The sequence below is a fragment of the Polyodon spathula genome, chromosome 46, assembly GCF_017654505.1.
Source record: "Polyodon spathula isolate WHYD16114869_AA chromosome 46, ASM1765450v1, whole genome shotgun sequence".
Taxonomy (NCBI): domain Eukaryota; kingdom Metazoa; phylum Chordata; class Actinopteri; order Acipenseriformes; family Polyodontidae; genus Polyodon; species Polyodon spathula.
The window spans coordinates 1,834,745-1,848,271 of record NC_054579.1 but is presented as its reverse complement, the minus strand read 5'-3'; the positions used below and the strand labels follow the sequence as shown (position 1 = coordinate 1,848,271).

Below are 13,527 nucleotides of genomic sequence, written 5' to 3'. Positions count from 1 at the left end.
CTGGGCATGATTAGAGCCCCTTTTAAGTTCTGTGTGATATGGCAGGTATAATTAAACTCTGTTTGCTTTTTCAGGTGTTACAACTGCAGACCAAGCCCAGAAGATGAACAGTGATAGCAGATCCAGCAAGGCATTGAAGGTAGTGTTTTTAATCCCTTGCTTTAGAGTTCTGCATGCATCTAGAAAAGTTCCTCTACATGTGATGACCGTTTGATTCCGACTGCTTTATATCCAAATGAGTGAAAATCAAAGCTCTGCTTGCATGCCTTCAGGAAACCTGCCCCTCACTAGTGTCTTCACAGTCAAACAGTGTTACTGCTTCCAAGAATGGCACTCAATAGGGGAAGCAGTTGCTTGCTTAATGACAAAGTGTGCCAAAGTTCAACTTCATTGACACTGTAATTGTAATTCTCAATGACAGTCTAGTTGTGATTGAGCCCAGATGAAGCAGGAGTGCCCCCCTCAATCAGCCCTGCGCTCTCTCTCCTAGGTGAAGCGCGAGTCGGGTGAGAATGTCCCCGTGCTCTCGGATGACGAGCTTATGTCTCTGACGGTGCGGGAGCTCAACCACCACCTGCGGGGGCTCTCCAAGGAGGAGGTGGTGCGGCTAAAGCAGCGGCGGCGCACCCTGAAAAACCGCGGCTATGCGGCCAGCTGCCGGGTGAAGCGCATGTCCCAGAAGGAGGCGCTGGAGCATCAGAAGCAGGAGCTGCAGCAAGAGGTACGGAGGCTGAGCTCGGAGAACGCCGGCATGAGGCAGGAGCTGGAGGGGCTGAGCCAGCGCTTCGAGGCCCTGCAGCACTTCGCACGCACCGTGGCCCACGGGCCCGTCACCCCACACAAAGTCAACACCACCAGCGTCATCACCATCGTCAAGTCAGGGGGGCAGCACCACTCCTAGGCAGGGCACAGAGGGATCATTCAGTTCTGTGTCGATATGTGCTGAGCAACTTGGCAGGAGTGGCAGCAAACTGTGGGCTGCTGCATTACAGGGCTACCAGATTCACAGCACTCGGACAACCTGAAGAGTGAAATCCGGTGTACCCACTCTACATCTTCCAATTGATTTCTTACCCCTTCTATCATATTGTTTTAAGGCTGTGTTTTGTTCACGGTTATCACAGATTTCACGGTTTCTGTGAAATGTGTTGTTAATGTAGGGAAATTATTGATTTTGACTATGACAACGCTTTTGTTTTCTGCTTTTAATAAATATTATGTTTAATCTTGAAATATCTATTTTTAAGACCATGATGTGCCGTGAAAAAAATACAGCCAGCCTATTGTGTGTTTCTGTTATTCACTGTATGCTTGCTCATGTTTTACCTGACTTGCTGACTGATCTCCTTTTTCAACCCTGCTTCAACTCCTCAGCTCTGAGAAATGACCAGCTGGAATTCCTGTCCCTGAGAAACTTGTGTTTTTTGTAGAGATGTTTTGAATTGCTGCAGGTGCAGAAAAGCAGAAATAACGGTGCACGCCCCCTAGTGGCCATTTCTTTTTGAAGTGGTTGAAAACGTACGTCTTTTTTGGAATAGTTAGGAAGCTGGTAAATTTAAGATCTAAGCAGAGACAACAATTAGAGGCTTTAGAACATAGGTATTTAAACCGGAATACATTAAATATCCCATAAACACACATGCCATGCAGTTTCACATGTTTTTTGGACAGCATTCTTCTACAGTTAGTCCGTTTATAAAGGTCCAATGCTGGCATCCCTGTGACTGCTGCTTTGTGCAATAATATTTTAATTTGTACACCACTTTCAGACAAGTGGTAGGCACATTAAGCCATGGTGCTTATACCTGTTCCCTGCACTCACTAATTATTTGTTAGTCACAATATATAATGGCCCCTCATTTAGTGCCGCTGTCAGCCAAGTTCCAATGCAGTGTCTGTGTCAGCAGTAGACACGCTTCTGCCTGCCCTGTATATCGGTACATGTCAAAACCTGCTAACTTTTCATAAGAGGCTTCTAAAATGAGTTTGGAAAGTAGGTAGCAGGTATTAATCCTGTGACTATTAAACTGTCCCAGCACTTAAGCAACATGAATTTCAAACGCAAGCCCTACAGAGAAGACAGGGTTTGACATGCTGATCTCTGTGTCCGTATGAATACTGCGTGATGTAGTTCTGTTGGGTTATAGAGGGTTTGTGCAGCTCTGTTAGGCACTCACCAGCAATGCCACCGTTAAACTCATACCATGTTATAAATGTATATGTTACGTTGCTGAATTCTCCTGGGTTTGTATTTGGTATGTGGTGTTGTTGGAATTCCAACTCCCATTCCCTTTTAATCCATTCAAATTCCAATTCCTTCAAAAGCATTTTTTGAAGGACTTGAATTGGGTAGCTGATTTTGAAAAAGGAGTTACAGAAATTAAATGGACCCCATCCTGGTTAAAGCAGGGCTTTTAAACACGGCTCTCGTGCTTTGTAAGTTGCAGCATCACTGGTATAGATTGTACTGTCGTGTGTGTTGTTTTTGGAGATGTGCCCGAGATTAAGGGAGAGGAGTGAATGTCTTTGTCAAACCCAGGTAGTGATGAAGCTGTGCCTGTCTTGGATGAAATGTGTGGCTGGTGATATTGCTCATCTTACCAGCCTTAAGAGGTACACAATGGAGTACATTATTATTATTATTATTATTATTATTATTATTATTATTATTATTTAGTGTTGGGTCAAACATTGTTCAGGTGTTTCATTTTAAATTAGCTGACAGACAGACAGACAAAGCTTCAGTAGCGTTTGACGCGGAAATTGGCAGCGATTTGTTTACATGATCGACAAGCTTGTGTAACTTTGCTGTGGAATGAGAGATGGCGTGATACCCATGGCTAGCAGTGTAACACTTGCCTGGTAACTTGTACTGTTCTAATTGTTGTTCTTTAGGCTAAATAATAATATTGGTTGAAGAGATTTATGCAGGAGAGATCTGCAAAGATGCCATGGGCATCTTGTTTCCAGGGGGGTGCTTGTTTGAGATGTTGTTATTTTGGGGGGGAGGGGGTTGATATATTTAGTTGTATAGAAACAACTACTTTGCACAGACTGGTGCTTCCCAGACCTACGCGTGTGACTCCAGGTCGTGCTCGTGCTGATCCGCGTGCTCGTCTGTTTTGTTTAAAGTATACATTGCTTCAGTTGCCATTTTGACGTTTTTATAACAAAGCCATTTTTTTCATGTATAGATATTGCCCTGAGTGCTCCTAATAGAGTTTTAATTATCTTTCTCGAAATGCTGGGCAGCAATAACTTCATTTGGGCTTTTATAAGGGACTAGAAAGTGACCAGCCTTGCTTTACAGCACCGCCATTGAAAACCGCTCCCTAGCTCATGGATGACGGCTGCTGACTGCAGTGCTGCTCAGCGTTGAGCTCGCCAGTGCAGTCAATCGCCCTTCAACAAAGCACTCGGATCACCCGCTCACCTGACGCTTCAGCGCTGGTTTGGTTGAGGTTCAGTTGAGGTATACAGCCAGTCCAGGTTAGTTTGGGGACAGGAGGAGGGAAACAGGTAAAAGGAAGGACTACAAGAAAGTTTTTTTATAAAGCGCAAGATGAAGAGTGAGAGAAATGTGTGGACAGAGAATAGGAGGGTAGCAAAGGGAGTGAGATGGAGCAGGGAGAGAAGAAAAATGAGACGCCCAATAACTGTGTAACTCAGTCATAATATTAATCAGTACGAAACAGAATCTTGATTAGAGTAAAACAAGCATTTTGACAACATGTTAAAATATGAATTGAAACTTTACAACTAATGCCAAGTTTCTATTTGTCCCTTAGTGAGTCTTGTTTAATTAACTTGGCCTGTTGCCTGTCCGCTCTGAAGTCTACTATCTAGTCTGACGAATAATGTGTTCATTCACCTTTCTATAGCAGAGGAACTTTGCCAGAAGCATGTACAGTAAGTTTGTATCACTTTTTATAAGTGTTTTTGGGTGTGATGACTGGAGGGATAAAAAGGAAAGGTTTGAGGCTATAATAGACAGAGTGAAATAGTTTGAGTGAGAGGACTAAAATGGTTTGTCTGGTCTCAACAGCACTGGTTAACATCAGGTTTACTTGCGGGGAAGGTTGTTGATGTTGCACAGGCTTCAGTGCACAGTGCTTCACCAATGGGCTTTAGGGCACAACACTAATATGCTTCCCCGCTCACAAATACAACCTTGAGTCTTTTCAGAAGCATGCTTGCTGGAATAGTTAGTAAGCCTGGTGAATAACAATCATAGCAGACAGTGAATGATACAGAACACTCATGTTAGAATATTAAAACGGGTATTTAATCCAAATTAATACTGCAGTCAAAGTCTCTGTTGCTGTTATTATCTAAACACCAGGGGGCACTGTTTAAACAGTAATGAACAGTAGAAACGCAAGAGATTTTGAAAAATAATAATATAAAGAAATATAATAGAATCGCTGCACCGTAATTTATCTGCTCCACAGATTTACCTGCGTATACATGGTTTGAAAGATGCTGTAAGACGATTGCCCCATTTTAATGATTATAATAATTAGTAATATTGTTATTTTGGTATTTGTGTGTTTTGGTCATGGATAAACAAGATATAATTGTATTTTCTTATTATTTAAATGGTTCTTCACCATCTTGACTGGTTTTGTTTTAAAATTACAGATTTTATGTAAAAAACAATGCAACTTTTTTTTTTGATACTGTGATGTGTGGTTTTTTTTTTTTTTTTTTTTTTTTTTTTTTTTTTTGGAAATTTGTCTATTTATTTTTTTTTTCCTGGATAAAAAATAAATGTATCACTATTTTATATATTAATAAAAAAATGTACATAGAAACAATCTTGATTTATGTTTCTTCTTTGGTGGAAAAACCTTTTAAAAAGTAAAATAAGCAGGGTCATCCTCACGCTGGCCAGGCGCCTGGGAACTGCAGGGCTGGCCTTTGACCTCTAGAGGCCGGTAGATCATGACCTCGAGTTCCTGGGTGTAGAACATAAGAGTTTACAAACGAGAGGAAGCCATTCGGCCCATCTTGCTCGTTTGCTTGTTAGTAGCTTATTGATCCCAGAATCTCATCAAGCAGCTTCTTGAAGGATCCCAGGGTGTCAGCTTCAACAACATTACTGGGGAGTTACTGCAACATGACCCTTGCAATTCTCTGTGTAAAAAAGTGCCTCCTATTTTCTGTTCTGAATGCCCCTTTGTCTAATCTCCATTTCTGACCCCTGGTCCTTGTTTCTTGTTTCATGTTGAGAAAGTCAGTACCTTTTAAAATTTTGAATGCTTGAATCAGATTGCTGCATAGACTTCTTTTTTCAAGACTAAATAGATTCAATTCTTTTAGCCTGTCTGCATATGATATGCCTTTTAAAACCAGAATAGTTCTTTGCATTCTTTCTAGAGCTGCCATATCCTTTTTGTAGCAAGGTGATCTTTTCTATCTAATCTTTTTCATACATTCCTCCTTCAATTTCAATATTTATAATGTACATTTTTAGTTCCTGCGTGCAGTACCTTACACTTTTCTCTATTAAATGTTATTTGCCATGTGTCTGCCCAGTTCTGAATTTTGTCTAGAACATTTTGAATGACCTTGCTGCTGCAATGGTGTTTGCCACTCCTATTTTTGTGTCCTTTGCAAATGTTACCAAAGTTTACCAGAATCTAAAGGAGCAGTTTAGAAGCAGTAAGGAGAAATTTAATTGCTTTAATCAGAAAACACAGTAAATTGGGTGCCATTCTGGGACATAGGGGAGGGGTGGAGTCAACAGCACAACAGATACAGACCTATCCAGGCAGTCTTCCCAGTGACAGAGAATGAAAGTGACAGCGTGGGAGAAGTACAGACTAGTTAGAACAGTGTTCTTCACTAATTTTCAGAGGGGGGCCACTTTCACGGATAAGACATCAGTGTGAGGGCCACCACACTGCCTTTTTCACATTTGTGTATTGTCAGGGGCTGCACTAAAATCAACAAATTTGAGCCACTTCAAAATTTAGATTATCAAAACCATCATCCAGAACCCTATTAACAGTGGTGACCAGACAGCAAAAAGAAGGGAGGTCATGATTGTTGGGGACTCCATATTGAGAAACACATCAAGTTCAATTCGCAGTCTGGCCCCCCCTTACTACAACAGTGGGCTGCCTTCCAGGAGCCTCTGTCACGCATATCACTGAGAACGTGGACAGGCTCCTAAAACAAACAGGAGACGACCTGGTAGTAGTCGTCCACATTGGTACAAACAGCATTGGAAGAGACAAACCAAAATCCCTGCAAAACAAATTCAGAGAGCTAGGAAGGAAATTAAAAGACAAAACCAAAACTGTGGTATTTTCTGGGATACTACCCGCACCTTGCAAAGGACCATATGGACAGCTAGAAATAATTAATCAAAACGCATGGCTGAAGACATGGTGCACACGGGAAGGCTTCACCTATCTTGATCATTGGACCACATTCTACAACGAGGACTATCTGTATAGACGGGATGGACTGCATTTAAATAACAAGGGAACCAGTCTACTCGGAGAAAAGATCTTCAAGCAGGTTCAGAAGCATTTAAACTAGAAAGGAAGGGGGGAGAAATCAACAAAAAAAACAGAAGGGAGACCGCATCAAAACAAGAACAACAACTCAGGTAAGACAACATTAAATGTATTTATCTAAATGCTAGAAGTATCAGAAACAAAATTCTAGAACTTGAAGCTACTGCACTAACAGGTAACTATGATGTGATAGGTGTTACAGAAACGTGGTTGTCTGAGAGTGATGGGGACGAATATAATATTTGTGGGTATACACTGTATAGGAAAGACAGGCAGGACAGACGAGGAGGAGGGGTAGCGCGATACATAAGAAACAGTCTTGAAGCCCAGGTGTTAAACCTGGACAAAGAAAATAAAAACGAATCAATATGGGTCAGAATAACGGACAAAAATTCAAAGGGCATAATAATAGGAGCATGCTATAGACCGCTAAATTCAGACGGTGAGCACAATAATCTGTTATACAATGACATTAGAAATGCGTGTAGCAAAGGAGAAGCCATACTAATGGGGGATTTCAACTTCCCCCAAATAAAATGGGAAAACCCGGTGGGTAGCACGAAGGATGAAATAGAAATGGTGGAAATGACAAATGACTGCTTCCTAACACAATTTGTCAAGGCACCATCTAGAGGGGAAGCATAGCTTGATTTAGTCTTTTCAAATAACGAAGATAGAATAACTAAAACAGAGGTCAGAGAACCACTGGCAAACTCAGACCACAACATGGTCTCATTTGAAGTGTTTTTTAAAACCCCAAAAGTAATGACTAAAGCTAAGGTTTACAATTTTAGAAAAGCAAACTATGAAGGTATGAAACAGAGACTAACAGAAGTAGATTGGAATAAAATAGAGAAAACACCTACAGAAGAAGGATGGTTTTTCTTCAAAAATGTAGTACTAGAGGTGCAAAACAATTACATCCCTAAAGTAGACAAATCTAAATGTAAAACTAAATTGCCAAAATGGTTTAATAGATCAATTAAAAAAAATATTCAGCGAAAAAAGACACTTTACAGAGCATTAAAAAAGGACCAAAAAGAAAGTACGCAGAAAGAGTACACGGAACTGCAAACGCAAGTCAAAAAGGAAGTTAGAAAGGCCAAGAGAGAAATAGAAACGAACATTGCTAAGGGAGCTGAAACCAATTCCAAAATGTTTTTCCAATATTACAACAGCAAGAGAACATTCAAAGAGGAGGTTAAATGTGTAAGAGATACAAATGGCAAAATCGTAGATGAAGAAAAAAAATAGCAAATATATTAAATGATTACTTTTTACAAAGGAAGATACTGACAACATGCCCCACATGTCATCCAGTTCCTATCCAGTTTTAAATAACTTTAGCATAACTGAGGCGGAAGTGTTAAAGGGACTAGGAGCTCTTAAAATAAACAAATCCCCTGGGCCGGATGAGATCCTCCCAGTAGTACTCAAAGAAATGAAAGAAGTTATTTATAAACCGCTAACCAAGATCATGCAGCAGTCTCTTGACACAGGGGTGGTACCGACAGACTGGAAAATTGCAAACGTAATACCGATCCACAAAAAGGGAAACAAAACTGAACCAGGTAACTACAGACCAGTAAGCCTGACTTCTATTATATGCAAACTTATGGAAACTATAATAAGATCCAAAATGGAAAATTACCTATATGGTAACAGGGTCCTGGGAGACAGTCAACATGGTTTTAGGAAAGGGAGATCGTGTCTAATTAACTTGCTTGATTTCTTTGAGGATGCAACATCGATAATGGATAATTGCAAAGCATATGACATGGTTTATTTAGATTTCCAGAAAGCTTTTGACAAAGTCCCGCATAAAAGATTAATTCTCAAACTGAACGCAGTTGGGATTCAAGGAAACACATGTACATGGATTAGGGAGTGGTTAACATGTAGAAAACATAAAGTACTGATTAGAGGAAAAACCTCAGAATGGAGTGTGGTAACCAGTGGTGTACCACAGGGATCAGTATTAGGTCCTCTGCTATTCCTAATCTACATTAATGATTTAGATTCTGGTATAGTAAGCAAACTTGTTAAATTTGCAGACGACACAAAAGTAGGAGGAGTGGCAAACACTGTTGCAGCAGCAAAGGTCATTCAAAATGATCTAGACAAGATTCAGAACTGGGCAGACACATGGCAAATGACATTTAATAGAGAAAAGTGTAAGGTACTGCATGCAGGAAATAAAAATGTACATTATAAATATCATATGGGAGATACTGAAATGGGAGAAGGAATCTATGAAAAAGACCTAGGAGTTTTTGTTGACTCAGAAATGTCTTCATCTAGACAATGTGGGGAAGCTATAAAAAAGGCTAACAAGATGCTTGGATACATTGTGAAAAGTGTTGAATTTAAATCAAGGGAAGTAATGTTAAAACTGTACAATGCACTAGTAAGACCTCATCTTGAATATTGTGTGCAGTTCTGGTCACCTCGCTATAAAAAAGATATTGCTGCTCTAGAAAGAGTGCAGAGAAGAGCGACCAGAATTATTCCGGGCTTAAAAGGCATGTCATATGCAGACAAGCTAAAAGAAGTGAATCTGTTCAGTCTTGAACAAAGAAGACTACGTGGCGACCTAATTCAAGCATTCAAAATTCTAAAAGGTATTGACAGTGTCGACCCAAGGGACTTTTTCAGCCTGAAAAAAGAAACAAGGACCAGGGGTCACAAATGGAGTTTAGACAAAGGGGCATTCAGAACAGAAAATAGGAGGCACTTTTTTACACAGAGAATTGTGAGGGTCTTGAATCAACTCCCCAGTAATGTTGTTGAAGCTGACACCCTGGGATCCTTCAAGAAGCTGCTTGATGAGATTTTGGGATCAATAAGCTACTAACAACCAAACCAGCAAGATGGGCCGAATGGCCTCCTCTCGTTTGTAAACTTTCTTATGTTCTTTAGGATCCTACAGTAGGATCTTGTGCAAGATCGTGTCAGGATCCTACAAGATCTTGTAGGATCTTGCGCAGGATCCTTCAAATGTTGTAGTACAAGATCATGTAGGATCCTCCGTGATCCTGAAGGATCCTCCTAAATCACGTAGGATCCTACAAGATCTTGGAAGATCCTGTCAGAATCCCACAGGATCTTGTGAGATCTTGTATAGAAATGATCATTCTGAGAATGGGTCTTCTGCAATTAATGATCTTGTAGGATGTACCAATAATCCTAACCTGTAGTGAGGTTGAGTGTGAGCCATGATAAGTGTCAGCTAAGTGAAATATTATTGTAACCTTACACAGAATACTGTTCAAGACTGCTCAGGATCCCTTACATTTTACAAGATGCTGTTGAACATCCTGCACAAGTCATACAGTATGTCAAGAAACAGTATGAAAAGATCTGGAGTATGATAAAACATGTTTCGTTACTACTGCAAAGAAAACAGTTTACAAACAGTTTGACAAATCCTGTTTTATTTTCCAGAAAACAACGAAACAACAAATTAAGCATTCACCAGCACTTGCTTGTAACTAATTCTAGATGAGTACAGGATTTTTTTTTCTACTGTAGCTTTTTCCATGCTTTCATTTTGTCTAAGCATTTCTGATTAAAACTGACTCTTGTTTGTATCCATGACTTTTCCAGAACCTGTTCCCCAAATTTGACCCCAATGCACCCTGAAAGCATAAAACATGTTATTATGTTTTTACGCCTGTCCTGGATGTTGTTTTTTTCATTCTCTTGTTGTTGGTTCTGCTCATCAAAATTCTGAAGTGACTCAAATCTGTTGGTTGTTTTGATTTCTGGTGGTTGTGTTTGACGAAATTTCTTTTTTTTCCCTGCTTCTGCCTACCTGAACCCAGCTGTTCTGACCTTCTATCTCCCTGGTGGCTTTCAGTCGGTTAGGGGTGATGCAGACTTCCATGAATTGTGGGTGTGCCAGTTCCTCAAGATCCTGTTGCTGTCTCACTTCTTCCAGCTCCATTTCTAGCATACTTACTAGTTTATGCAAATCCTGGATCGCGCGGCACTTTACGCACACTTGGTTTAGCTCCGCTGGGTTTTCTCGGATTTCCCACATCAAGCAGGTGTCACAGATTATTGGCTTGAAGACCATGTTGAGGGTTTTTTTTGAAGTTTAGTTTCTTCTGCAGTTGTCAGCCTGCTTTCAAACTGCTTCTAAACTGCTCTGTACTTTTCCACTCCTGTACTTCTCCCACTCGCTGTCCCTGGGAAGACTGCCTCGTTTAACTGCGTTGTTCTGCTGTGCTGTTGGCTCCTCCCCTCACCCATGTCTCAGAACGGCGCTGAATTTGAATCAGCTGCTCCGAGTTTCAGCTTGTTTGTTATCAGAAAAACACACGCGGCTGCTGCTGTGTTTCTCCAATGTCCTCTGTTTTCTGATTAAAGCAATTCAAGATGCAATTTCTCCTTACTGCTTCTAAACTGCTGTGTACTTTTCCACGCCTGTACTTCTCCCACTCGCTGTCGCTTCCACTCACTGTCGCTGGGAAGACTGCCTCGTTTAATGCACGGGGATGTCTCTACACGTGACGTGCAGAATGTGCCCTTATAGTCTGGAGATTGCAAGTTCGAATCCAGGCCTATTTTATTGCTAACTGTGACCTGGAGTTCTAACAATTGGCCAAGAGCCGCCCAGGTAGGGGGGCTTAGGTCGGCAGGGCAATACACGGTTCACCGCGCACCAGCTACTCCTGTGGCTGATCGGGCTTCTGCAGGTCTGCTGTGGAGCTGTTCGGTTGTGTTGCCGTCTGGCACTATAGCTCTAATGGCTTCGCTGTGGAATAGGCAGTGCGAATAAAAATGGTTTTAGGGACAGGATTTCGAGGACACGTGTCAGCCGCTCTTTCTCCAGTCGCCAGCGTGTTCAGTGGGGAACCGGGATTAATACACAATCGTCGATTCAAATTGGGTGAAAAATGGGGTAACAATCATTGGCAACGACTAAATAAAATAAATAAATAAAACAATCTCAATCTTGGAAAACTTTTCTTTTCTTTTCATGGCCGAAATGCACTTGAATTTTCCATCTATAATTAGATGCGCTTCGTCTATACTTACATCTACCCCATATATAATCTTTTACGCAGCAGAATATGGTATGAGTAAAACGTAGAATGACAGAACAGAATAGAACAGGTTTTGCGGATTATGGTCCCCCGTGCATTTATTGACCCAAAGTCAATAAATAAAGAAGGCCTAGGAGCCTCATATACTCTTAACTTGCCACCCGTTACGATAGTGTACCTGTGTGGCAAAGTGGCTAATGATTGTGAACAGTTGCAGAGGTGATCACAGACAATTGTAATCCGGTTTGGAAATGGTTTTATTTTTAATTCGGGTCTGGTGACCAAAAGAATAAACCTCCTGCAATACACAGCAATGTGTAAAGCACGGAGGGAAAGGATATAAATGGTTTTGCAAACCAAATACTAACAGACATTATCCGCCCCACAATAACACAATCCACAGTCACCAGTCCGGGTGCGTGCTGTAGGGCTCGTGGGGGGTGATAACAATTTTAAACAGTGATTGAAGTGCAGTTTTGATCTGGCCCTTGGCGATAGCTCTGGATTTGTGCTTAGACCTCTAGTGATACACAAATACAGACAGTTACTAAACAGACACGAACAATCAAACAAAAGACTCACAAATATTTTACAACGCTTTCTCTGTGTCTCTCACGGTCCTTCCAGTTTTTCACACAAAAACCAAGCTAAGGAAAGATTTATGATTCCCTGTCCCCTTTATGCTATCATGCATTACCTCTTTGTAAATGATTGTAGCTGTCGCTATTGCCTGCAGCTGCTACATCATTTACCTTCCTGGTCAATACGTTTCTGCACAGGAGTCTCGCTGCCTTCCAGGCTAGCCGACTTCCCGACCCTGGAAATGAACTGTCAGGCCAGCCTGTCCAAAGACTTCCCCTCTCGCTACTTAGTGCCCTCACAGGTTGGGAGGGAGATTTAAAACCAGAACTCCTATTTCTGTCACAACCTGAAATACATAAACATGGGAAGAAAACAAAGCTATGGAAAAGTTTGCACTTATCTATCCTCAATGGATGAGAAACAACCATATGCTAATATAATGAACTAGGGAAGCTAATTATTAACAATTCCTAAAAACCTTGGTTTAAGTGATTACGAATCTGAAACGCATTGGAAACGCGAGAAAACATTGTTATAAACCATTTAGAAGTATAGATATCAAAAAGACGAGCCAAGTTTAAAGAAATATTGGGGCCAACTTGCCCAGCACAAAGCAAACTGTCAAAGTGGTGGTGGTGGGGGGGTATGGTTGCCCCAATTGCTTCTACAAACTTGTGCCTGAAAAAGATGAGAATGTATGTAACGTGCGCTAACTTATACTTGCCATAATGAGTTGGCTATTATGTGTGTGTGTGTGTATATATATATATATATATATATAAAATTTGCCATTTGAGACATTATTTTAATTAATCAAAACGCGCTTCTACTCACAGCTACACTAACAATCCTGCACACCCCTCCCTCCCACAGCAGCATCCCGCTACTACACTGCCCCCCACTCAGTTCCCAGTTGGATAACCTGACCTGATTGGCAGTGCGGAGGACAGTGACGGACAGGTCCTGGTGGCACGTTGAGGGCGACGCAATGCGACGGCCACTTCGAGGGCAGCCACCAATCCCAGCCCTCCCGCCTGTGGGCTTCTGGGCAAAGCGACGGAGAGTCCAGCTAGCTCAGCCCAACAGCAACCTCGGAAAGCGGGGGTGAGTAACAGTTTCAGTATTCACAGTATGGAACAGTGGACAATGGCCACTTTAAAACTACCATCCTGTAGATAACCATGTAATTGCTGTATCCACTTTTGCAATAAATGAATGAACCAATTTGTCTTAATATGTTTTCTATGTTTAAAAGCAATACAGGGCAGTTTATTGGTTATCACTTTTCAGTACCTGTCAATGTTTGAAACATATTCCCTTTATATCGTTAGACAAATATAATTAAAATCAGATGGAAAACACATAGT

At 41.2% G+C, this 13,527-nt stretch overlaps 2 protein-coding genes across 5 annotated transcripts in view; both read left to right on the top strand.

Annotated features, from left to right (window-relative positions):
- LOC121306181 (transcription factor MafK-like) overlaps positions 1 to 3,795 on the top strand; it is a 31,841-nt gene extending 28,046 nt beyond the window's left edge. For all 3 annotated transcript variants that reach the window (XM_041237931.1, XM_041237930.1, XM_041237929.1), the window contains exons 2-3: positions 75 to 139; positions 491 to 3,795. In XM_041237931.1, the coding sequence (XP_041093865.1) occupies positions 104 to 139; positions 491 to 901 (447 nt within the window). In that variant the 5' untranslated portion in view covers positions 75 to 103 and the 3' untranslated portion in view covers positions 902 to 3,795. The remainder of the gene's footprint in view (positions 1 to 74; positions 140 to 490) is intronic.
- pla2g6 (phospholipase A2, group VI (cytosolic, calcium-independent)) overlaps positions 1 to 13,527 on the top strand; it is a 196,481-nt gene that overhangs the window by 119,780 nt on the left and 63,174 nt on the right. The gene's annotated exons all lie outside the window — the stretch shown is intronic.